This window comes from Hyposmocoma kahamanoa, unplaced genomic scaffold (assembly GCF_003589595.1).
Source record: "Hyposmocoma kahamanoa isolate Upper Pololo Valley unplaced genomic scaffold, ASM358959v1 114, whole genome shotgun sequence".
Classification (NCBI taxonomy): Eukaryota; Metazoa; Arthropoda; class Insecta; order Lepidoptera; family Cosmopterigidae; genus Hyposmocoma; species Hyposmocoma kahamanoa.
Window position 1 is genome coordinate 6,039,392 of NW_020653383.1, and position 25,945 is coordinate 6,065,336.

Consider the following 25,945-nt stretch of genomic DNA (forward strand, 5'->3'; position numbering starts at 1 on the left):
TGAACAAAGGTGCAGAAGCCCCAACCAGAATGACTCAACTTTCAAGTATCAAGATATTTGGTACCCATCCACAACACACTTGACAACCATTAACAATGTTCACAATACGTTATTATCACAACATTAAGTTGGAAATACTTATTCCTAGGGAATGTTATAATATTCACCTATATTTAAAGCAATTTGAATAATTCTCATTTACACTATACGAATGTTTACTATTTTGACACAGCCTCTCTTTCCCACTCGTTCAAAATGCGACTTTAAACAGTGAGATAGCAATATTACTCCCGTTTCGTCTGGTGTAAATGAGATGATGACTAGATCTTATATTTATGACGAGAAAATCACATTTTTGTGCTAAACGACAATTATAGTGCGAATTCAGACTTAAAGTAGTTCGATAATGCACATTTTAACGTATTTACTATAATACAACTTCATTAAGAACATTTAAAATAAATATCTATGACTTTTTATCTCTAAAATAAAAATTTGATGTTCTAACCAAAAATTTTGTAAAAAAAAAACTCATTGACTAGATAAATAAATGCATAAGGAATGTTTTCCATTTATAATAACTATAAATAAAGAATGTGTGCGAAATTCCTACGCTGTAAGCGAATTTTGAAAATTGAAATAAAATCAATTTCTAGTAGTACACTTCCGAAACCTCATGCAAAATTCCATAGTACTCCTCTATTAATTCTTAGGTATATATAAAAATGGCGTTCGCTGAAATCTGTTCATGAGAATGTGACCAATAGTTACTTAATTAAGTGACTTGACTAACGTTCACCATAACTTGCTGCCTGCCCAACCGTTTATGCTTTACAAATATGGTTGAAAATTGAATAAATCAGGTGCTAAGTTATGTAACGCAAATACCTTGACCGCCAAAACACAGATTATCCGTTGTCCAGAAAAAACAGCAAACGAATGCTCACAACCAATCCCCGCCACAAGTTTCGCGGGGTCGGGGGGAATAACTCGTGATTGGTAGTAACACTGACGACCTGTCATACTAAATATCAGTATAGTAAAGTCAGCAAAAATTAGAAAACCAAGGTACAATAAATCAAAGTTTTTAACAGTGACATTATTCGAAGGATTCTGTTGAAAAGCGTGGCAAAAGACAAGGTGACTCAGATTTAGTAGAGGTGAAGCTGCAGATTATAATGCATTTATTGCAGACTATAATGATGGGCAAGGTAGCTGGAAAGCGGAAGGTTGGAAGAAGGAAAATGTCATGGCTTCGTAACCTCAGGGAGTGGACCGGTGTGGATCGTGGATAGTGGATCAAGACCGTGGGACAACTATTCAGGCTAGCTCTGGACAAAGAAAGATATAGAAAACTGATTGCCGACCTTCAATAATGGAACACCACCGTAAAGATGCTTGATTATCCGTACTCTACAGGATATATATATCACATAGAATGTGGAATGGAATTGCATGAAATAATTTCGTCTTTCCATCATCGGGGGACTAGACTGGGGTTCAACCCCTATGTTGTAGATATTACATGTATACGCACGAAGCGTTACGGTTCCACATTTATAAGGTGAACGGCTATGGAGCGAAATTCCCTGCCTGCAAACTTTATCCCTGAACGCTGTAACCTGGACCTTTTCAAGGCGAGAGTGAGTAGGCATTATTAAGGTGTACATGCTCGATCGGCGACCTCATTACTCACTTTCCATCATGTGAGATTGAGGTCAAATGCGCACTTTAAAAAAAACGATAGCATTTGTAATTGCTATAATATGCATGACTGCAAAGCAACCTGCAGAGCATAGACGAGCGAGTTTATGGCGGTCAAGCCAGATGTAAAAATGCTTACACATTTTGGTTTTGTAAATTCGGACAAGTTTGAGCCATGTTTTCCTTTGGTCTATAAATTCATTAAAGCTTTGCAACACATTGTTTTTAAGCCAGATTTACATTTGTCTGACGTGTCGTGTCGTGACGTGTCAGAACATTATCGGTTTCATACACACAACACAACTTGTCAGATTGCGACACACTAATATAAATCTAACCATATTAAATGTATGAAACCGATATGACTGACGCGTCACGACACGACACCTCATACAAATGTAAATCCGGCTTTAGGTCTGTGGTCTGTTTACGGTATGGTTTCAGCAATAGAGAAGTGTGTTCCTAAGAATCACAGATCGCCTTAATCGTTCCTTACCCGCCATTTACGTAACTCGATTGTGCGTATTTCTTAATATTTCAAATTCTTCTAAGTTCTTTATCAGATTCAACGACCGTTCCCGAAGCATTGTAAACAAAATTATTGCGTCTGAAGCCACGCACGGAGTCCTCTAGCTCTTTCTTGTACACCGCTATCAGAATCAGCCTGTACGATCGGGTCTGGCTGCAATATAAAAATAGAATTATTAATAAAGTGAAAAGTATTTTAAAAAAGGAAGTTAAAATAGTACATTGTGTATTAAGGACGGTAAATAAGAAATTACTAACGACGGTTTATTAGAAGCCCGAAGAAGCCAAAGGCTGAGGGCTTTGATAATTTGAGTTTTGTATTTTTTTTATCGTCTGTAATATATGTATACATGTTTTTCATCACATTTGCGAGGAAATAAATACAATATAAATATGGCTCACAACACAACAATTATGGATATAGCAAATGGCAGGTTTTTTTTAAGATAATACAACTCGAACTAAAATGTTCTAAATACCAAACACGCATACAGCCATGATGAATTGTAAACAAAAATTTGCAAAATTTTCATACAGTAAAAATTAAAATCGATAAACAAAATTCTTAATAATAAGCATTTAAGTAGGATGTGGCTGAATTGCTATAAAATTTCTGTTTAGACAACATTTTAAGCGAATGTTTTAATTTTGAACTTAAGTAATGTCCCTGCTTGAACTTGAACCTAATCTACGTAAGGAATTGTGTCGTGTTACAAGTTAAAAAAAAATTCTTACCGACCATGGCTGTAATAGAAAGAAAAAAGGCCCGAGGGTTCTATTTGGGGCATTATAATCAAGTTAGCCACCATGCAATCATACTAATTACGAGCAAGTGTGATGAAAAGTACGTTATAGTTATCAAAATGTGCATTTTAAAATAATTTTTTATGACACCAATGATGGGACGAACAAGTCGTGCACCCGGTGTGAGCGAAACGCCTGTCCATAGCAGTTGCAGTGCCACTCAGAGCTTTAAATTCCAAAGATCTAAGGGGCACTGCCACTGCGCCCATCACCGTGAGACGTAAGTAGACAAGTCCAATATGGCTGTAATTTTACCTGTAATCTTATTTTCTGATACTTACTGCAGATAATGTCAACCTGGTTTGCGAAGTAGTGGGTGCGTTCCAGGAGCTTGTTTCAGGAGACGCTAAAATGCAATAAAGATGTGTAATATCTATAAATCGGCTACATTGAACAAAAGCAAATTCCCTTCAATGGCAGATCTCCATGAGGAATATTGAGGTACGGTCTTAGTGTTGCCCGTAGTTGGTTTAACGTGGCAACACTAGATCTCCCTATCATCGGCATGCAATATCCATAGACATATTAGCAACGCTTGCGTACCTTCTTTGTCTTCAGCAATGTTAAGGTTGTAACTTTTTTATGACACTGAAAAATGGGACGAACAGGTGTGCGTCTGGTGGTAAGCGACACGCCTGTCCATAACAATTGTAGTCGCGCTCAGAGCTTTAAATCATTAAGATCTACTGCATTTTTTACATGGTACCATTAGAATTTCTTTAAAATCTAACTTCGCGTTTCTGGGGCAGCAGTTTTATTTTAATAGTATAATGCATCTATACTATTTCCGGAAATCGGGAATTCGAAAAAGTAATTAATTAATATGGTGGTTTTAACAACTCGAAGTCGCTCCTGTAGCTATATCTATACATGTATGGATCTATCAGTGGTGAGGCGTCCATACAACTCGTTTCCCACCGCCTTGCCTAAAATTTTCCACGTTTTAGTAGTACTTCACTAAATTTTGTGCTCAATTTTATGTGTATAATAACTTAACTAGTGAAATTAAGTGTGCTAGTATCTTGTGTGCCAATAAATGTTGCGTTTAAGTGTCACCAAGGCGCCACTTTTTCTTAAGGCCTAGATTTTTGCTTTGCTCCGGCTTTACTAACGACAATTTTCACGCCTCGTCACTGGTATCTATACACGTGGAACACCTTTTTCCATCCACTGGTAATGAATGACTGATTTACAGAGACAGTTGACACACTGAGACAGTTGACACTTACCAGTTCTTGGCCTAGCATCCAAAGCCCGCCAGATGTCTCTAACATCAGCATGCAAGGCCCGTAGAGACCGTAGCACCGCCCCTGTTGCTTCCCTTTCTTCTGCTCCTGCTTCGCTGCCGGATGAGGCTTCGCTAGTTGTTGCTTCCTAAAATGTTGCGTTTAGTTATTATTTTTGATAGTAATTGCCACCATTAGATCACCCCATCCATGCTGTGCGAAATGCGGGAGAACGTCGTTTTTCGTCATTATTATGCGCACAGCCCAGGAATGGAATTCTCTGCCTGCGACTGTGTTTCTGAGCACATACAAATCGAGTAATTTTAAGGTGCGACTGAATAAGCAACTTCTAGGCGAGCTCGTTCCATCGTAAACCCTATCTTTGGTCCAGGGCTAGATAATGGTCAAGAACAGGGGTATCCATACAGATTTCCCCCCCCCCCGTCAAAAAAAAAAGGTAATGGTCAAGAACAAGTCCATTTACTTTAAAAGAAACTACTAATAGTCTACGCGTGTCACGACGATTTTCCACACAAAATCGATTAAAGTGATAGATTACTAAATAATTAGCAATTAAGTTGTACTGTGAAGTAGAATAAGAACTAACCAAGAACAAAATTGAAATGTTTCTGTCTCTGTGTGGTTACAAATATAGACATATAGCGCCTATTTGTAGAAAAATAGCAAACAAATGGCCGACAAGACATAGAAAAAAGTTTATATAACCCCTTGAACAGCCATGTGAATAGCTAGCTGTCGATTTAGTACGTTTAAAGCTCTTAATACACCGTAGCCGTAACTACCGTAAGAGGGATCCCCGCATTGCGCAGAACATGTAAAGGCCGAGCTTATGGCAGTCAGGCTTCAAGAAAAAGTCTGTATAGGTGCGAACGCTACAAGACACTAGTGACGTATAAATCGAAAAAGTTTAAAAGCAAGTCATGTTTGATGGGAGTAAATACAGTGACTGGTTGGTAGTTTTTCATAGCGTGTGGAGAGCAAATAAAACCAAGCTTCGGTTTTTCTAATAATTTTCAGAAATCAAAAATAATATGCAGTGCGCAGAGAATTTTGCACTAGTAACCCATTTAAAGAAGACTTAAAACGACAATAGAATAATGCCTTATGTGTAAATAAAACAGTAAGCTGATGAAGACATTTAGTAGAATGTATGAAGGATATAATCTAGATAAAATAACCAGTTTAAATATCGAATTCGCGAATTAAAATCTTGAAAACCATATTTATATTGGAAAAACATAAGTTTTTAATGTATATCACGATTATATCACATAACCAAAACAACTAAAAGAGTAGGATCTCATGTAAAGTAAATGAAACCTACATGAAATTAAAATCAAAACAAGAAGAAGCGGTGATTCTTTTGTCTAGAACACCTGTATGAGAGGCGGCGGATGCGATTCCGTCAACTTCCTAAGGGCCCGTTCGATGTGCTGCAGACGGATTTCCTTCTCGCCCAACAGCGCGCGGGCGCGGTGGAGGGCCACTTCCAGTTCAGTGGCTTCGCGTTCCTCCTTCGTATAAGATTATGTTTACAATCAGGACCCCGATTCTGAAGTCTTCGATATTTTATTCGAATCGTTCAATTGGATATCGTTTTCGAATCGAAGGGCGATTTCCAAGCTATTCAGAACTTTCGAGTTAAACGGTCGATTCGGATTCGGATGCCATATCGTTATCCGACAGCGTTCACGGAGTTAGTCATTGAAATAGATTATAAGAAAAATGAAAATCCTTTTATATACATTTTTAAGATTTTAAAGGCCTGAAATATAGGAATACATTAGTCTCGCATTAAAATAAATTAATAAAATTGAACAAAATCCAGACTTTATGTAAAATAATAAGAGATTTCCATATGGAAATATGATATCATATTCTTGCTTTGTAAACAATAGGACGTTCGGTAACTTTCATTCGATTACTGTGTTCTGAATAACGTTTGCAGCCTTTGCCGGTCGAGAAGCTCGAGTAATCATACGGGTGTAACGTTATTTCGATTTGGTTTCGAATACGACAGTTTGACGTTCGATTCGGGTGTTGTGAATAAAAATGAAAAGAAATCGTACGATATCAAATCGAAGCGGTCGACAACTGAGTTATCTATATAATGATTCTGAATCGGTCCCCTGCACTGCCTGTCTTGGGGTTTGAAGTAACGGGGAACTTATCACTGATATTCAAGAATAGTGGCCCAAACAAGTTACTTTTTTTACTTATTACACAGCTGCATTCAGAATGTGCTACTTGTCACTTGAGATTGTACGGAGTAGGGTGTAACCTTGGGGTGCACGAAAGGAGCCTCCCCTTACGACATACAATTGCTTTCCTGTACGTGTGGCGCACTCTGGACAACAATCATTGAGTACCTTACACCGACTGAAGATTTTTTCACCATTTCTTTATAGTGTATGCCATCAATACGATAAGATTTCATTTGAATAAGACCCAAGTATTCAATTGGTTAAAATCACGTGACTATATTGAGCCGGTATACGATTCGTCTTTGTGCGCCAAGTCCACCAAAATTTCGTTTCGAATCCTGAATTTCAAGAATAGGATTGACAATTGTGAAGGATTTGACATTTTATGCTAAAAGTCAGGCCGCCTTCAGTGATGGTCAGGTGCTAAGCGTAAAGAAGCGACAGGATACTGACGGACGGCGCCCTGTGTGGCGACAGCTCGGCCCTGGTCTCGCGCAGCGCCTTGCGCCTGCGCCGCAACACGGCCCGGGCACGCCGCATGCCCTCGCGCTCGACAAGCGCGCGGTGCCGCACGAACTCCAGCTCGGGCAGGTCCGCGCGGGACACGCCGGCGCCGCCTGCGCACCCACGCACCGCTCGCTTTATTCTTTATTTTACGAACAAGACGTGCGCCTGGCGGTCAGCGACACGCCTATCCATGACAGTTGCAACGCTACTCGCAAACATCTGAGGGGCACTGCCACTGCCCCGTTACCTCGAGACTTAGGGCGGTTTCAAATTAGACGTTTGGCAGCCGCGCGTCTGTACCGCTTCAGTAATTTCGAGTTCAATCATTGTGACTGCAAGTGGCGCACGCGTGACACGACTATGGCGCTGCATACAATATTTAAGAGCGCAGTTCTCTTAAATATTGTATGAAAATTACCAGTGGCATGGCTGCAGCGCCACTAGTTGTTAACAAGGCCCGTGTGCCCGTAATATCACCAGCGCTCTCACTCTTCAAAACCGGAAAGCAGTAATGCTCACATTACTGCTTGGCGGCAGAAATAGGTAAGGCAGTACTTCGCAGGACGAACTCTTTCACAAGGAACTCTACTATTAGTCAAATATTACTACTGCTATTCGCCCTTTTGTCTTTGCCTACCCCACTCGGAGTCAAACGTATGGTAGTATATACTCATCGGAGACATTTAGCGGAACAAAAACAGAAATATTTATATAATGGTATCTAATTTTTTTTAAATAAATAAGAACTATAGAGTTCTTAGGTTTTCACGATTGTTACATATAGGAAATGAAACTATTTTTTCGAATCTAAGTCGCGTATATTTGCTATTTCACACGAACAGTCACCCGCGACCATAGGGTCTGTAAAAGGCCCGAAACGTTAGTTTGTTTCATTTCCTAAATAAGATAAGGCTAAGCCTAGATAAGAAATAGCAATTACATAAACATTTTTAACATCGTCTTATCGATATCGAATATTAACGATGTTCATCATTATCATTGAAAACCTCATTCATACTCATTCATATCATTGAAAATATTTTTAAACTTCATAAAAAAGCAGAACCAGCTTTTTTTTAGATTAGATTGATTTAGATTTTAATAAATAAGAGTTTAAACGTTATTAAATAAAACGTTTTCAACCAATGATTACAAAATTTACAAGAACGCAAAATAAACCGTGTTAGTAGGAAATTAAAACAAATGAATGAAAAAATTGCAGTAGACTAACTAAAAAAAAAAGTAAGATAACCGACCATTGAAAAACACAGCATTAATTGGGAGTTAATTAGAGTTCCGTTAAATGTGCCGGTTTGTGTATTTACAGGTATTTAAGTAGTTGATAAACCCTTCAATTTGGACGTACTTACTATGGTGTACTTTATAAGTACTTACCTAATTCAGCAAAAGGATATCTCAAGCTATAAGACGGCTGGCACGCCAAGTCTGGAAACTGATCTTCCAGGTCGTCTAGCTTTCTCAACTGCTGCCTTAGGGATTCTAAAGGGCTCGACCAGCCTTCGCCGCGTCTAAAAAAGTAAGAAAAAACACCTTAGAGGGAACGCCACACGGGCGTTGCTTGTGCATTGCGTTGTCACAAAGGTATGATTTCAGCGCACCGAGTGCCACGCGAGCAATGAGGTCTTACAATTGCAATGTAACCCCGCTTACTTACGCAGCACCCCTTCGCGTTTCGTCTCCTAGCCCCTTGTCCAGCGAATACGCGTTCCGTCGTGTAGTTCTAATTTATATGTAGTACAACGCAGTGTCAACGCTCAAACGTCGCACCGCTTCTTATGCCATCGCTCTTCTACTTACTTTACTTCGTTTCAATCCATTTTAAACAAACAAGTCACTCACCCGACCATAGACGGTTTAGTGATGGCCAATTTTTTGTGCCAATTACAAATCGATTAATTAATTGAAGGAATCGATTTGTTTAATCGAGTCATACTAGCGCTTTTCATTACATAAACTATAAAAGCATATTTAAAATTTCCGAAATCTTAATTTTAAATCCTCCTTCAAATATTTACATTTTCGATTGACTAATCGATTACAAAAACTTTCATTGAATGAATTGAACTTTCGATGGAGCCATAGCCTTTAAAAGAAGACGAAGAAGAATGAATTGAACATTTTTTCCGTACTATGCAATTATAGATTATTCATCATACATCTATAATTAAAAGATAACCTAACGTTTTGACTACCATGTTTCAAAGACAATTTTACGATGTTATTCAAATGAATATTGTTGGAAAAAGTGATGAGGTATCAAGGCAAAATCTTTGAAATATACGTGAAAGTGTTACTTATTCGATTTATTGAGTGATTATTTTATAAATCCAACCAAACCGTTTAGTTTACATTGCGTGTAAAATGGATTGGAACAGACTACAACAACTTATTTCATAAATCTTGATATTTAATCACTTCAACTTACTTCGGTGAATAATTGAGACGTGATGTAGACGCAGATTTTAATCTCGTAAAACACCTTCTACGGCCGTGTCCTGCAAAAAATAAATTATTATTATTTATTTCATTCAAATTCGTGTATAGCAGACAAATGAGTAACATCAATCAATTACTCTTACAATTGATAATATCTTACCGTTAATAGGTTCTTTTGGTTTCTCGTCAGCGGTGGTAGCGTCCGATGAGTCCTGACAGTCTGTCGTCACAGCTGATGAAAGAAAAACCAACAATATGTCGCATTACGGTGATGTCAGTGATATGGACCTGTGAGGTTTTTAATGTTTAAGCCTGTATATATAACGATTCATTTATAAATTAAAAAATAGTATTTTATGAAATCGTTGTATAATGAAGGTTCTTAAAGTCGAGTACCGAATTTTAAGACCTAATTCGACCCCTCCTACGTAAAGTATCGTATTTCGAAATTGCCAAGTTTACAGGGGAGCGTTTTAAAGTTCTGAATTCACTGAAAGAGTGATCATCATAGATCATCTAACCGATATCTAGGATTTTATAATATTCTATGTGAGTAATGAGCTTTGCCGAATAAAACTGAGAAATGCTAAAACCACGTGTTATGTTCGTTTCATTGAATTCAGAACTTTAAAACGCTTCCCTGTAAACTTGGCAATTTCGACATACGATACTTTACGTCGGAGGGGTCGAATTATATAATGATTGCATAAAATATTATTTTATTAATAATAGTACCTCCGTCTCGATCCCGAACCCTGTCCCTGCTGCGAGCACCGAGCGGCTCGCGGAACGCCACGGCTGCGCGGCGGTGCACCTTCTTCGTCACTGGAGGGTGAGTTATGTTTGTGGGTGGTACCGTCTGGAGACAACAAGCGTTTTGAACTACAGTCTGTTTTTGTGAAAATGTATACCCCACAGGCATTTGCAGGGTTGTCAGTTTTCGTAAAATTTTAAATAGTCATGTAGTTGTGGTCGACAGTTTTATCGATTGATTGTGAAAGGTAAAATTTTGCTTGAATTGTGAATGTGATGTTAGGACGTTCTAATGATTACTAATTGCGTTATTGTATTCTTTACTCTTATTTTGACAGTTCGTCAATTAGTATCGAAATCAATTTTAGCCATACACATTTTAATAACGACTCGCAGATTATGAATATCAAATAAAAATGAAAAACCTCAAAATATGTCTCATATTTGTATTTCTTATAACCATGCTACTGAATTTAGTGTATGTATGCATGAATTTTCAAAAATAACTCAAAGGAACCTGTGCCGAGCAGTTGGACGAATGATGGGCCGATGATGATTAAAATGAAACAAGTTCGGCTATCTATTTCATAAGCGTAACCAACATTCACTCGATAGTTGATATAATATTTATCGACTGCAATCACTAGCTGCTTGTAACCGGGCAACAATTTTGCTCAATGAACTGTCATTTTACTCCATCTTCAAATAAGACAGACTAGAATTGGAAATTATACATAGTCTGTGGATGATGTGATTGCACAAATATTCTGACAGCGTATGTAACTAACACACTTTGTACAATTGTTTGTCATTCCTCAATAAAATCAACTATATTAAAAATTGCCTCCACGAATAACACAAGTATAAATCTTAGTATTTTGGGAATTAAACTATTTTAACCGCTTTCAAAAAATGAGGTGGGTCTCGCTTTTTGTATGTTACGCGATTACTACATTTGTGAACCGATTTCGATGATTCTTTTTGTTGAAGAGGTTGGTAGAGCATCGCCCTGGTTTCGCGCGGTCACAAGTTCTGAGAGTCCTGTCAGGTCGAAGGATTTTCTTTCTTTGTGTTCGATCTTTATATTAATAATTATTATTGAAGGAGTTTAACTAGTAGCTGGTTGAATAAAATAATAATTAGCAGTGTTAAGTAACGAAAAACTCACATTTTCCCTTTTCAGTTTCCATTCATCATTGTTATTGTCAGAAGATTTCAACGCATTGGATTCCGAGTGTGATGTTTCATTGTCGTTGTATTTGGCTGTGTTGTTGTTCGTGCGAACGCGTGGTTCGGGCTCTATCACGGCGCTTATAGATGTTTCGTTTGCTTCTTTACATCTGCAAAAGATATGTTAGAAGTTTGAAAACCGCTTTTGGTAGTTAATGTATGTTTATGACGAGTATAGTCTGTCTATTTTAAAGATGGAGTAAAATGGCAATTTATTGCGCGTGTCGCCCGCTTGTAATTGCAGTTGATAAATATTTTGTCGACTATCGAATGAATGTTGAACACGCTTATGAAATAAGTAGCCGCACTTGTTTCTACTGAATCATCATGGGCCCATTATTTGTACAACTGCTGGCCACAGGTCCATTTGAATTGTCAATTTTTGTAAATTCAGACATACATACACTAGATTTAGAACTATGTTAATTAAAAATACAAGGCGGAGAGATATTTTAAAGTTTTTCATTTTTATTCAATATAGATAATCAAATCCACCTGTTCTTGTTAAAATGTGTGTGAATAAAAATTTGTTTCGATACTAATAGGCCAACTGTCAATACGAGAATGTAGAGGGCAATAACGCAATTAATAATAATTAGTAAAGTAGTGAACGTCGTAAGTCGTAACATTAACAATTCAGAGATTTTTAGCAAAATTTTACCTTCTTTCACAATCTATCGATAAAATGTCGACAACAACTACATAACTATTTAAAATTTTATAAAACCAGCAACCCTGCAAATGTAGAGTCTGTTCCAATCCATTTTGAAGAAAAAGTAAACAAACCTGTTTGGTTACAATTCTAAAGCTATTACTCAATAAATCGAATAAGAAACACTTTCATGTATATTACGTAGATTTCGACTTGATATAGTATCACTTTTTCCAACAACATTCATTTGAATAGCATCGTAAAATCGTATTTGAAAAATGGTAATCCAAAAGTGAGGTTATTATTCATCTATCTTCTATGACTTGCCTATGGTTGCATAGTGCTGTTCGAAAAAAACATTCGGTTCAATCAATTAAAGTTTAGTAATCGATTATTAAATCGAACATTTCGATCGCAATCGAACGAGTATCTAAGTATAAGGATTTGAAGGAGGATTGAAATTAAAATTTAATAAGGAAAACCGCTAGTATGATTTCATTGATTCATTCAATTAATTAATCGATTTGTAGTTGACGTTACAATTGGCCATCACTAAATCGTCTATGGTCATATATGGTCTATGGGTCAGTGACTTGTTTGTTTACTTTTTGTTCAAAATGGATTGAAACGAAGTATAATTTTACTCCGTCTTCAAAAAAAAGACTAACTAGAGAAAAATAATATAAAAGTGCGTATTAAGAGAAATTATTCCATGAGGGGAAAAATTCAACGCAATAGATAAATATTATTAAATTCCATTTTTTTATGGGAAGGTAATACAAAGATCAGAAAGAGAGTTGGCAAGGTAGCCACGTTGAGGCGACAGACGCTGATTCTTTTTTTCTTTGCGTTTGTTCGATCTTTATATCTTTGTAAAAATAAAAGTAAAAAGTGCTACTTGTAACATTATTCGTAAAAATATAGATAGATTTCTATAACATAGATAGAAAAATGTAAATAGATTTCGGGTGACTACAGTGTGAGGAAATGTCACACTCGACCAATCACTAACTTGCGGACAGCGCTTGTGTGACACGCATAAGACGACTGTTCAGTCTTACCTTTCCAGAGACTGTGTTTGTTTGTGCGAGTTGGACTTTTCCGTTTCTGATCCCGTGGTCATACTCATCTCACGTCTTTTGTTGCGACGTTCTATTGACATCTGAAACAAGAAATACTCGTATATAAATATTCATATGAATTAATAAATAATAAATAAATATAAGATATCATCAAATACGTTGTTCTGATCCAAAAGTAAGTAGCTAAAACACATATGGTACCACAAACACTCAGTTAGAAAAGTTAGTTTTTCTACACTGACTCAGCCGGGGACTGAACCCGGGACCTCAGAGATGGTGACACCATAAAACCGGTATGCAAGCTAGCCCATCACAGAGGCCGTTCGTATCTACTACTAAATGTAGAAAAATTAATGTCACAAAAAAAAGTACCGCCCTACGCACCGCGTCTTGCAAATGTAACCCATCATAACATAAGAGATTTATAACAGATTTCTTGTCACGGAATGACTTTTTATTATCATCGATAACGAAAAAAGTTAAGCCGCTTGTAAGTAAAACGTCGGGAGAAAATTAAAAAGCTCCATATGTCATAAAAAAATTGGTCCTACAATTAGTGGAAAAGACAAAGCCTTATGATATATTACATACTAAGAAAAGTCTTGCTTGGATACAATTTTAACAAACAAAATCAGACAAATAGTATAAGTTTCGTGAAAAAAAAAGAGAGCTTAATTTGAATTCCTTAACGTTTATTATTACTAACATAACGTCAAAAATGATTATACTACTAATAGTTAATATTAACTATTTGCTGTTGAAGTTTCATGACTCTAAACAAAAAGATGGCACTATATTTAACAGTCTTAAGGGAATTTAGAAAACTTCCATGAGAGCCTTGACACCCGATTATATTCTGTGGAACATAAATGTGGTTTATAGCCAGGGAACGCCCACTTTACACATCCACGAGTTTATTCCATGGTTGAAAGGTTACAGATAGGCTAGCAGCTTTACGGTACCCAATGACTTACAAATTTCGAGCTGGTAACAGTTATTTATTTACTGAAACAGTATTACGTTCTCAACAACTTCACATACCTTAACGTCATGTTTCAAGCGCGCATACTTCTCCTTCAGGCAGCGGTACTTGTCCTGCAAGGCGCGGTCGTCGTGCCTCGTCGGCGCTAGACGTTCGCTCGCCAGACGCGCTCGAAGCTCTTCTAGGTGACAGGCGTGTTGGGTACGCAGACGTTCCACCTGGTGGACGGTCCACCAAAAATTAACTTCTTATACAGGTTGGCCCATTTAGCAATAGTCCAAATTTTTTTATAGATAATCCTCTATCATCACCCCATCCATTTAAAATAAACATTATAGTCGATTTTTTGGAAGACGGAGTAAAATGACGGTTCATTCCGCAAAAGTGTTGCCCGCTTGCGAGCAGACTATCGACTAAATATTGATCACGATCATGGAAATAAATAGCCGAACTTTTTTAATTTGGATTATTCTCGACCCAGTATTCATCCCATTATTGAGTTCATTTCAATTGTCAATTTTTATTAAGTTCATACATACATACACTGTATTTAGAACTATGTTAATGAAAAATACAGAAAGGAGACATATTTTAAAGATTTTCATTTTAATTCAATCAAATCCGGGTATTCTTGTTAAAATGTATTTAAAAATTAATAAAAAAAAAGAATATAGAAGGCAGTAACGCAATTAATAATCATTAGAATTCGCAATTCAGTAATTTTTGGCAAGATTTAACCTTCTTTCACAATCTATCGATAAAATTATCGACAACAACTACATAACTATTTAAAATTTGATGAAACTGGCAACCCTACAAAAGTTATTTCACTCCGTCTTGAAAAAAAGACAGTCTGTAGTTCCGAGAAAATTAATAGTTGAGAAGTCATGACTTCTTTTATTTTAGTGCTTTTGATATGAATGACCTTAGCGAGAGTTTTTATGTGTACACAAGTAAATAGTTAAATTTTCTAAAATTTTCTGACTGAGAAAAATGTACAATCAGAAACTTGCTAATAGTCTTAAAAGCTACCTTAAGATGTCGGGATTGTTTACTATTGCGTAGTCTGAGGCTATTGTGCCCCAAGCCAGAACCAAAATAGCAATCTCTTCTAGCGCCCACATTATTAGTTGTGCTGACCAACTCGCCAAAGAAAGAAAACGTGAACTCACCTCAGCCCTGTAATCATGTCTGAGCTCAGTGATTCTGGTATTGTGCTCGTCCCGTAAAGCGTCGATAGTGGCGCGGTTCTGCTCCGCTAGTCGAACTCGTTCTCTATGCAGGTTTGCTTGTAGTTGTTCGCGAAGTTCGGCGAGAGCTCGGTCGTTTTCTGCAAAGGAGTTTTCTTAAAATAAAAATATCTTACTTTGTTGGCCTAAGCCAGTCTTTTCTTATAAGTTATGTTTTCCATAACAATGTCTACGACTCTCTCAGTGGGGCTAGCACTACAGGACGCGTCTTGTGCGAGAGTGACATAAAACGCGAGATACTACAATTTTGACATAGAAAATTGCATGATCTCACGCTTTTTATTGCTCTCTCGCAAGTCGCGGCATGTCGTGCTAGCCCTACTGATTTTTAATTACCTTTCTGTGAGGTTTATCTAAACTTTCTAAACATAAAGAAAGGAAAATTATGCAAAAATTTATAAGTGGTCAAAGTGATACCTTTAGTCGGTACCTCTGAAATATTTATTACAAGATATTTTCAAAGCAATTTTTATTTTAAACATAACTTTTCATTCTATTTTTAGCCTTTCTATGATCGTGGCAGAAATTCTGTTATCAAACTTATACTAGTCCAGAACTTACCTATTACTAATTCTTTGAGATAATTCACAATAACAATTGCAACAAATACAAGATATTGTACAAAAAATCCCATAAAAGTCTCAATAATGACGGCCTAACTTGTACAGACACTGACCTATTTCAAGTTGATCACGCTTCTCAGCGAGTTTCCCTTGATAAAACTCTTTCAACTGGGCAATTTCTTCATTGTGCTGTCGTTCCGCGGTTTCTAAGTCGCGTCGACGACGCTCTTCCATTTCAGCTGTCAAGGCTTTAAGAGATTCTTGATAGATCATTTCCGATGCTGCTAATGCCTGGAAGAAATATATTGAAACTAATAGTAGGAAAAGTTGGATTTGATAAACTTAAGAGCTGTAGTGTACAAACGCTGAGATTCTTGATAGTACGGTACCTCGTTAAAAACAAAGTATTTAAAATGAAAGGCTTACCTCTTCCATCTCATTCTTATGCCGCTCAGATTGTTCGTCTAATCTCATTCTTTTCTCCGCTACAAACTTCTCTTCAGCTTCCCTCAACTCTTCCTGCAACTCCACTCTCATTTTCCTTTCTTTAGCGGCAAATTCTGATCTTATAGTCTCTAACTCCTTCTGCAACGACAACTCCAGTCTTCTTCTCTCGTCGCCTTTAGTCCTCTCCATCACGTCTCTAGCTGCCACATCTGGTATCAAAGGAGATTTTATCGGCTTCGGAAAATTCTCTTGAGATTCAAACTGATAGACTACAACTACATTATCACTGGATTTACCTTGCGACAAAATGACACCATCCAGTCTTGGACTTGTCAGTGTTTTACCAAGACTTGTTGCAGAATCCGAGGTTTTTAAGGGTGCTATAATAGCTTTGTTCGGCGGTTTAAAAGACGAAAAAGGGCTGGACCATGGTTTATTGAAGTCGTATCTAGGAGATTTTAAATCTGAACCAATGCTAGGTGTAGGAGATACTTTCACCTGATGAGGTTTGATTTCTATGCTATCCGTTCTTGAGTTCTTGCTGTCTTCTATTTTTTTGGAGTCATCAGAATCCGACTGAAGTTTGGTTTTTGTCAAATCTAGTACAGGAATTCTTATTTGAGGAATTGAAATAGATTCTACAAAGTACGACGATTTGTTTTGTGTTGAATTCGATGTTTTTGAAGTAGTTTTCTCTGAAGTTTCTTCCATTCTAGAACTGTCCTTTTCTTGGTTTTTTTCGGAGATTTTTTGCTCAAGTTTATCATTTGAAATATCTAATTCGTTTAAGTCTAAATTGGCAAACTCTTTGTCAGGTGAATCGATTGAAGTTTCCGATTCTATACTTTCCATAAGGTTTATTGATATCTTGTTTTTTTGTTGTGGTATCATTGGTGATCTGGAAAAGTTAAATGGAGGCATTTTACCATAAAAATGTTTGTATCCTTTAGCAGTATTGACGTTCAAACTAGATAACTTAGGCAGTCTTTTAAAAAAGTCATACGGATATCCAGTTCTCATAGGTTATTCAATTTCACTACTAATCCTAAATATTTATTAACTATTTATTTAAAAGTACGCGGTGGTAGCTCTGTGGGAAAATGGTTGGTCCTCAATTAAGACGTCGACGGCGACGGTTCGAATCTCTGTAGCGGCATGACCGATGACTTTAATTTCTAAGCTAATGGTGATGGAAAACATCGTGATGAAACCTGCATGTCGAAGAAGATTACCAACTTTTGGAAAGTTTATGAAGCCCCCAACCTACGTTAGGCCACCGTAGCGGACTATGACCTATATTCTCTCCTTAGAGGGACTTATAATGGGTTGATGGCAGAGATGGGAAAGCGCCATCGAGTATATAACCAGAAATAGCCTTATATTCCTGGTAACACATTAGCGATACAGCTCTTATAAATATTAACTCTCGTTTGCACTGAAATATAGACAGACCAACTACTGACGTGTGTGTACGTCTCCGTATATTCCAAAAAAATATTCTGTATTTATTGTAATAAAGATAATATCTCTAATAATGCCGTGCTGTTCTATTCGGTGGCATAGGAAAAACAGCAAAACATCTAATTACAAAACAAACGGAATCAAATTTCATCGGTAATTAAATATTAATATGTAATTTTGCAATTTTCGTCCATTATAGCAAAGCTCAAGTTAACTGGTCGAAGTGAAACAGTTGACGACACTCGTCAATTGTTTCGAACTCGGGCTAGCCAATCGGAGCGCAGTTGTCACAGTACTGATATGGCAGAATAGTTTTCAAACAAATTAAATGACGATGAATGATGATGAATGAATGAAGATGAATGAGTTTCGTTCAAATTTAATTATATTGTTACAAAATATTTATTGCTTTCTGTTGTAGACGATTCGATTCGCATTTCTATTAACTTCGATTGAAAATCGCATTGATATAAACCGATACAAAAAAACGTTAGATCGTAGGCACTTGTCGATTTTCGTAAAATAATAATGTAATGTGCATCCTTAATAGAGAGAATCCACTGGATTACAAGGTAAGTATTGTGTGGAGTTGCCACTTTTTCGTGTAAAAAAGAAAAAGATTTTTTACATCGAAATTTGCAATAAGTATAGAGTTATACCAAATTCTATATTCGTCGTTTCTGCCCATGATTTTGAACAGAAATGGATTAAAACCCGTAAAAGTTTTACAATCCACAATATCATATAAATTCAAAACATACCTAGGCCTAACTTCCTTATCAGCACTGGGTTCTTCTAAATGCAATGATGTAGGTTCTATTTCACCCGGTCGAACGAGGTCAGAGATCTTCTGGAAGTTCTTTTGAAATAAATCCGGCTTGATGTAATCTGCCGCTGGTGGTCTGACCACGCGGCGTCGCGGTGATTTGTCGCTTTCTGTATGTTAATATGGTATGAAATCTCAATAATTTAATAAAGTCAAATAAGATTCTTCGCTAAATCAATTAACAACAGAAGCCATCATGGAATCTATGGAACCATCATGTAAACCTCTTGCTGCAGAAATCATCCCATTTGTAAGAGAGCTAACTATGGATAAGTGGAGTAAGATCTATGGTGAGATTTCTGCAGTGAAAGGAATTTCGTACAAAACTGTTCAAGTGCGTCCACCGCGAAAGCCCTGGTTTGTGGACGGCTCACTTTCTAGTAATGCATTGGTCTTGACTTTTAGACTACGTACTGGTACTTCTACCTCTACCATCTAATAACAAGAGCGGAATTTCCACTTTGTAAATTTAATGAAATGTGGCCATTATGTGGATCTAAGAAGCCAATTTCAATTTATATATAGATATTTGGCAGCTTGGGGAGTTCAATGTTATGTTGAGTAACCCGTTGGCGAAGAAGGCTAAAACTCCATACCCATATGTGAGGTCTTGTCCCTCACTATATTTTACATAATAGAATAATCCACAGGGATTGAAATCACACTGACATTAAATATTAAAAATTAATTGACACCCAAATATTAAAAAATAAGATTAAAAAAAGATTCCTGGCTTTATAGTTTTTCATGTTTGTCCGGGCCACGATATTTAACTTGTCAGCAATTTCGCTCTACTTTTAATGGTACTTTGATAATAGAAATAAAATTAAAGGGGTATATAAATTTAGGGTTACATAGTTTTTGCTCTATGAACACCACATTCTGATAGGATAGGAATATAATATAAAAATTAACACCCGCAGGAAATAAAATGGAGGAAGGTGGTACATCTAGTGAAATGATCACCAACCGGGTAACTTACCACCAGATTCCCTGTCCGATCCAGCGACGCTCTTAACCTCCCGTGGACAGTCTCCTGGGCGTGGAGGCAGCGGCGGGCGGGCGGCCAGAGGCGATAATATAATAGGCGGGTTTAAAGGCACAGAGGGTATAGGTGGTGATGAAATTGGCGAGAAGGGGATTAGAGGCGAAGGGAGAGCTGGTGCGGGGATGGAAGCGACTATGGAACTCTGCTCATTTTGTTCAGAAGAACTGTTTGAACCTGGACTTATCGTTGGATCAGGTAAGTTTTCTAGTTTGAATCTGTAACAAGAATGCAGACTCCGTAATAGTAGAGTTTATATAATTTTAACCTGTGTTGAAGCAGTTTACAAACAAATGTGTTTACTTAGAACGAACTTGTGTCCACTGCACACCAAAGAAAAAAAGCAGAATTTTCCACAACCACGCTTAGTAGGGGTGACATTAATCGTAGACATGTAAGCTTGAATTTGTTATTATTTAGCTTTTGTCGACAAAATCATGACGTCAACTTTAGTAGCAATCATCGAGTATGTAACCAGAAATAGAGACGAAATAAGGGCCACATTTTCCTGGTAACTCATTAGTGATACATCACTTATAAATATCAACTTTCGTTTGCACTGATACAGCGCCAACAACTGACCTGTGTGTACGTCTCCATATATTCCAAAAATATTCTGTATTTATTGTAATAAAGATAATATCTCTAATAATAGCGTGCTGTTCCATTCGGTGGTGTGGGGAAAAACAGCAAAACATCTAATTACAAAACAAACAGAATCAAATTTCATCGGTAATTAAATATTAAATATGTAATTTTTCAATTATCTTCCATTATAGCAAAGCTCAAGTTAACTGGTCGATTTGAAGTGAAACAATTGACGATACCCATTGACAACACCAGTCTATTGTTTCGAATACGGGGTGGCCAATCGGAGCGCAGTTGTCACAGTAATGATATGGCAGAATAGTTCTCAAACAAATTAAATGACATTTCGTCTCTATTTCTAGTTATATACTCGATGGTTGCAATAGAGCTCCTTGAGAAAGAATTCGTTCAGGTAAGTCTACCACCAAAGAATAATTTGAACATTAAGGTTTTTTTATAAGATCAAGTGATGGGACGAAAAATGTGTGCGCCTGATGCTGAGCTACACGCACAGTTGCAGTGCCACTCAGAGCTTTAAATCGCAAAGATCTGAGGGGCACTGCCACTGCGCCCGTCACCCTGAGACATGAAAAGTAATGGTGCAGGTGAAACTACAGGCACATGGGACTTGTCAACTTTATATCTCAGCGGTAACTCTGGGCCAGTCATTCAACATAGAAATAATGCACATTGCATAAAAACGTGATACAAAGCCAAGATATGGCGACGCAAAATGCTGACCCCTTTACTACAGATCTTTGCGATTTAAAGCTTTGAGTGGCAATAGATAAGCATGTAACGTAAAAAATACAAAGACATACCTAACACTCTTTTTATCTTCATCCAAACTTGAACTGTGTCTCGATCGACCAATCACAACACTATCAGCTTTTCTGTTGAATACATCAGTTAGTTTTTCCCGAAGTATCCCTTTAGGAGGATCACTCTTGGTTATCGAGTCCAGTGGTAGAGACTTATCTGTGTCTGGACTTGGAAGATCTGACTTTGACATGCGGAGGAACATGTTGCCTTTCCCTATAGTAATATGTAAATGTTTAATATAAGAGAACAATGTATAAATATTGATAGGTTTCTTTTATATAGATCTTTCATTGTCATCAATCCTGCAATGCAGAAGCTGCTTTGAAATAAGTCCATATTAATGTCATCATTATATATGGGCTTATTTCCAAGCAGCTTCTACAATCTGGGGCAAAACTGTCACAAGATTGACTTCATTTCGACAGCAGACAACGGCGTATTATCATGCTGCAAAAGTATGGTAACCACATTATAATTTAATTAAAACTGCTATATAAAAGGTCTCAGAGAAGGTATGGTCTGTGGTCCGCAAGTAGTGCTCTCCCGAATCGTGTAATACCACGAGATCATAGAAAGATCCTTTGTATACCGAAAATAATATACCTCTAGATAGTAACAGTCAATTTTACCAGTCAAAAACAAAAAATGTTTAGATGTATATTGAACTTTCAAATTATTAACAGCAACTTACCTGTCAATGGCAACCCCCTATCAACTTTGGCACCACTTAATAAAGAACTGAAATTTTCCTCTTCTTCTCTTGATAGAACATGCATTTTCAAATCAATAATTTCTGATTGCTGCTTGAATAACATTTTTGGTCTTTCTAATGGTCTGCTTAGCAAATCTCTATCCGAAATATTCCTTAACAATGGCTTAGTATTGTCAACACTGCGTCTTAGAGGAGATATCTTCAAATCTCCGAGTTTTTTATCCAATCTTGATAAAGGAGCTAATGGTGGTCTACCTAGAGGGGCAAGTCTTTTAGGCATAAGGGTAGATTCTTTGATGTTAGATGGATGGTTTTCACTGTCAGTTGAAAGATCATCATCGTCGCTTTCTACTTTTGTTTCGACACGTTCGAGGATTTTCGTATTTTCTTCAGATGTTAGGAGTTCCTGAAGACAATAAAAAGATCTATAATTTATATGAATAATATGTTCCACATATATTGCACGCTCTGCATGCAGGATGAAAAAACAGCTACGCATATCCTACTACAGTGCTTCAGTGTGGTCAACTATGGGGTCGAATATCTTGGAATGCCAAGGTCACTCCCAAAGTCTTCGTCTCAGGAGAATGCTAAAACTCCTGGAGAAGCTGGTGGCTCGAGAGGCCTTTGTACCCGCCACACGTAAAAAGGGCGTTGTAATGTACAGTTGCGGAAACCAGATGTTACACTACACCACCAAACCAACATTCCACAAATACTTAAAATAACTTAACATAAAGATCAATTTGCGCAATAGATCTCGAGGATTGAGGGCAGGCTATGTTTTTTGTGTTGAGTTGTCACATACAACTAGAACTGTAAAGTAGCAGATCAAGAATGCACATTCATTTTAACATAGAAGAGAGAGGATGATTTGTGTCTTCATGGTCCATTAAAAGTGGACACCATGTTTTTGGGTCACATTAAATAAGTAAAGTGGATCATAGGGGCAGATAACATTGTTAAGCACAATGTGGAGAAACAAATAGGTAAACGCCAGTCAAATGAAATCACTAGCCTTTTGAATGCCTGAATAATTAAAACCTTACCTGTACAGAAGCACAAGTATCATCCTGAATAGAAGCATCGCGCGCGTGTTTCACTATCTCTCTATATATGTTGTCTAGAGGGTGTTCCCACTGTGTTTTCTTTGTTTCCTCATTATAGTAGTAATGGGTTTGGAGTTTTTCATCGAAACTGTGGAACAAGGGGTTTTAATTTGTATTAGTTGTATGCAAGCAATAAATACTAAAAAGATAAATTTTGACCCAAAATATAACGAACATTACAAACTCAGTGTTTTATTCAACTATCACTACATAAAGTTTTTTTAGGTCATGAATAATTTGGCAACATCCCAAAAACATTGCCCCAAACAATCAATTATTTCCTGGCCAATACCTACTCCCCGCTAATATTTACATTGTATAAATTATTCAAACTTAGTAACATAAAACTGACCACACATTTTATTAAAACTAAATACTAAGCAAAGAATCACTGGACCTACATAAGAACCTTTCAATAATCATAAATTTGTCGCAACATAGCACTTAGTCTTCCAAATCTGACATTGGCAGAATCGTCGAGAAAAAGATGGAGCCATGTCCATACAAAACTTTATTTAGCTTGATCATACATTTTCATACATTTAGCTTGACCAAACAGACATAAGACTGCAGTACTAATTAATATGTTTTAGTTTATTCTAATTTCTATTAATAATGAATAATAAATTAAACTTAACAAAAATTCATTCAATAAAATAATTTGTAAAACTTAATGTAGCGTAAATTGGAATGTTTTCTTTGTAGAATTAAAAATAAGGTATTTCATTAATAACTATTGTAACTATAGTGAAAAAATAGGGTGGATTGCATTAATATTAGACATAACTGGTTGAAGACTGTACCACCTCAGTCAACCGTGACCATGGGACCTGTAAAGGGACCGAAACGTCGGTTTGTTTGAAAAAACAAATATACGCGATTTAAATCCGGAAAAATAGTTTCATTTCCTATGTATAACAATCGCGAAAACCTAAGAACTCGATTAGATCATATTTTTGTTAAGACTAACCAAGACAAAAGATGCACTTTTTGATCCTATTGACAATAGCTGTTAATATGAGTTTCAACTGCAACTGTCTACCTCAGATTAGAAACAGAGATAAGCCCAGGATTCCACTCAGCACGTACTGGAGGAGTGCTCTGTGTGGGCTCCGAGTAGAACAACTTGGTTGCCTGGATCGGGCGAGATCTCTCTCTGCCAGGCATAGACAGCACTGCTGGCAGTTCAAGTATCCAAGGCTGTGGTCACCTTCCGTGAAGTGGTGATGTTTAAGGAGACCGCCAACCGTGATCGGGAGATGGCCGATCCCGCTCAGCGGCGGCGTAACTTCGCGGCTGCGATCGGAGTGGAGGCTCTGTTCGCCAGTAAGTTTGTCAGACGCGAGAAGGACGACGATGCGGTGTGGCCCGCTTTGTCGTGAGGAGGGGGAGGGTGACTACATAGTTCCTCTCTTCAAGGGTGGGTTCCAGTGATCCCACCCCACTAGAGCAACCGGGAAGGCCACGGTCGGGTTGAAGCCGGTAGAAGTTGAGCTGCCCCCATGGCAGAGAGGTATTCTAAGGAGATTTCCCCATCCATAAAAAAAGGGACAGAAAAAACTCACTAAGCTTTCCATGGTGCAGGTAGAGCTTGCATGAGCCCTTCCTTGGCCAAGGGCAGGAGGTGACTCTCGCTTTCAGGATCAATACCGAGCTGGTGTGCATATTCTGAGATTTCTGTAATACAAATATAATAGTAAATAAATATAAATAAATTAAAAATGTTATTTTACTTTACTTGATGATTGAAGGGTAAGGGTGCTGGTTACTACAGGTGCTGGTATTTACGGCACATGAGAATTGTTAACTTATGTCTCAGGATGATGGGTGCAGTGGCAGTGATCTTTGCGATTTAAGGCTCTGAATGGCACTGCAACTGCTATGGAGAGGCATATAGATTACCACCAGGCGCACGACTTATTCATCCCGATAAGTGATATTATAAAAAAAAGAAAATACTTATTCATAATTATCTATATTCAAAACTCCTCTTAAGTATTTTTATTTGTGCTAGGAGCTTTGCTCTCCCACATCACAAAAAGGAATGATAGAGTTATAAGTATTTAAGTTTAAAATTAAAGTTCATATAAACAAAACTAACTGCCATAATTAATATTATGATGTTAAAAAGAAAGAAAAACATAAGTTTTACATGCCACACTACAATGTATTTCAAATCACAACACTAACTTTAAAACAATATGCAGAAATGAGTCGGAGCAAACAATAAAAAAAAAACTTTTACTTGTACTTTAGTACAGGTATTTGAGTGTAGCAGTGTACTATCATAGGTAGGTATTCAATCATTCTAAGCAACCCACAATACATAAATTATATTAAAAAAAAACATAACTCCTCTAATAGAAATTATCAGATGAATTCATTCCATTAGGCAATAAAAAAAATTACTTCATGCATGTTTTCTATAACACATGATTAATAAGCAGCTGTGCGACGCATAGGTAAGGGTTCATTTAAGAATGATTAGATTTTGTAGTTAGTGCTTCTTTCTTTGTAAATTTGAAAATCACGTAAAGAACGATCGAATTAAAGCCCGTTGCATTTTTATTTACATAATAGCGACTTGAAGCTATATATTTCAAGAGTTTCAAGGGTAGTGAATACAAACCTTCAGCGGAAGGCTGGCTGTTTTCATCGAAAATCTCACGGCAGACTACCGCAGACGGAGAGCTCATCGCGAGTTACCATTCTATTTCACAATAAACAAACAAAGCTCATTGTAACTAAACCGAACGTTATCTTGTCTCACTAAATTCATTATTAACCAACCACCAAAAATGTAAAACCCCAAAAAAAAATGCCGTATGCCGTCGAGAAAATTTTGTCGAAGTTTTCAGAGAATTTTGACAAATTATTGACAGTTTATTTTTTCAGATCTCAGAGGTACGTTCAAGCGAAATGAAAATACAACTATATTATAGCAAGCATCCATTACAAGAAGTGCAAGCAAA

The 25,945-nt window shown here is 37.1% G+C and overlaps 1 protein-coding gene across 4 annotated transcripts; it reads right to left on the reverse strand.

Moving 5' to 3' along the window:
- Positions 1-2,124: 2,124 nt before the first annotated feature.
- Positions 2,125-25,669, reverse strand: LOC113239618 (centrosomal protein of 164 kDa). 4 transcript variants are annotated; one of them, XM_026476675.1, is made up of 22 exons: positions 25,603-25,669; positions 24,539-24,650; positions 22,914-23,061; positions 21,844-22,270; positions 21,152-21,365; positions 19,680-19,960; positions 18,633-18,807; positions 16,390-17,308; positions 16,077-16,254; positions 15,323-15,480; positions 14,210-14,368; positions 13,148-13,248; positions 11,373-11,544; positions 10,187-10,310; positions 9,612-9,683; positions 9,441-9,510; positions 8,390-8,523; positions 6,941-7,104; positions 5,660-5,797; positions 4,266-4,410; positions 3,318-3,382; positions 2,125-2,386 (listed from the first exon to the last, which is right to left on the reverse strand). In XM_026476675.1, the coding sequence occupies exons 1-22, from the start codon at positions 25,667-25,669 to the stop codon at positions 2,303-2,305; spliced, it is 4,107 nt and encodes a 1,368-aa protein (XP_026332460.1). In that variant the 3' UTR covers positions 2,125-2,302. The 4 variants fall into 4 exon arrangements, with proteins under 4 accessions (XP_026332460.1, XP_026332461.1, XP_026332463.1 ...); XM_026476676.1 differs by lacking the exon at positions 5,660-5,797; XM_026476677.1 differs by lacking the exons at positions 2,125-2,386; positions 3,318-3,382 and having other exon boundaries at positions 4,342-4,410; positions 5,608-5,797.
- Positions 25,670-25,945: the final 276 nt, after the last annotated feature.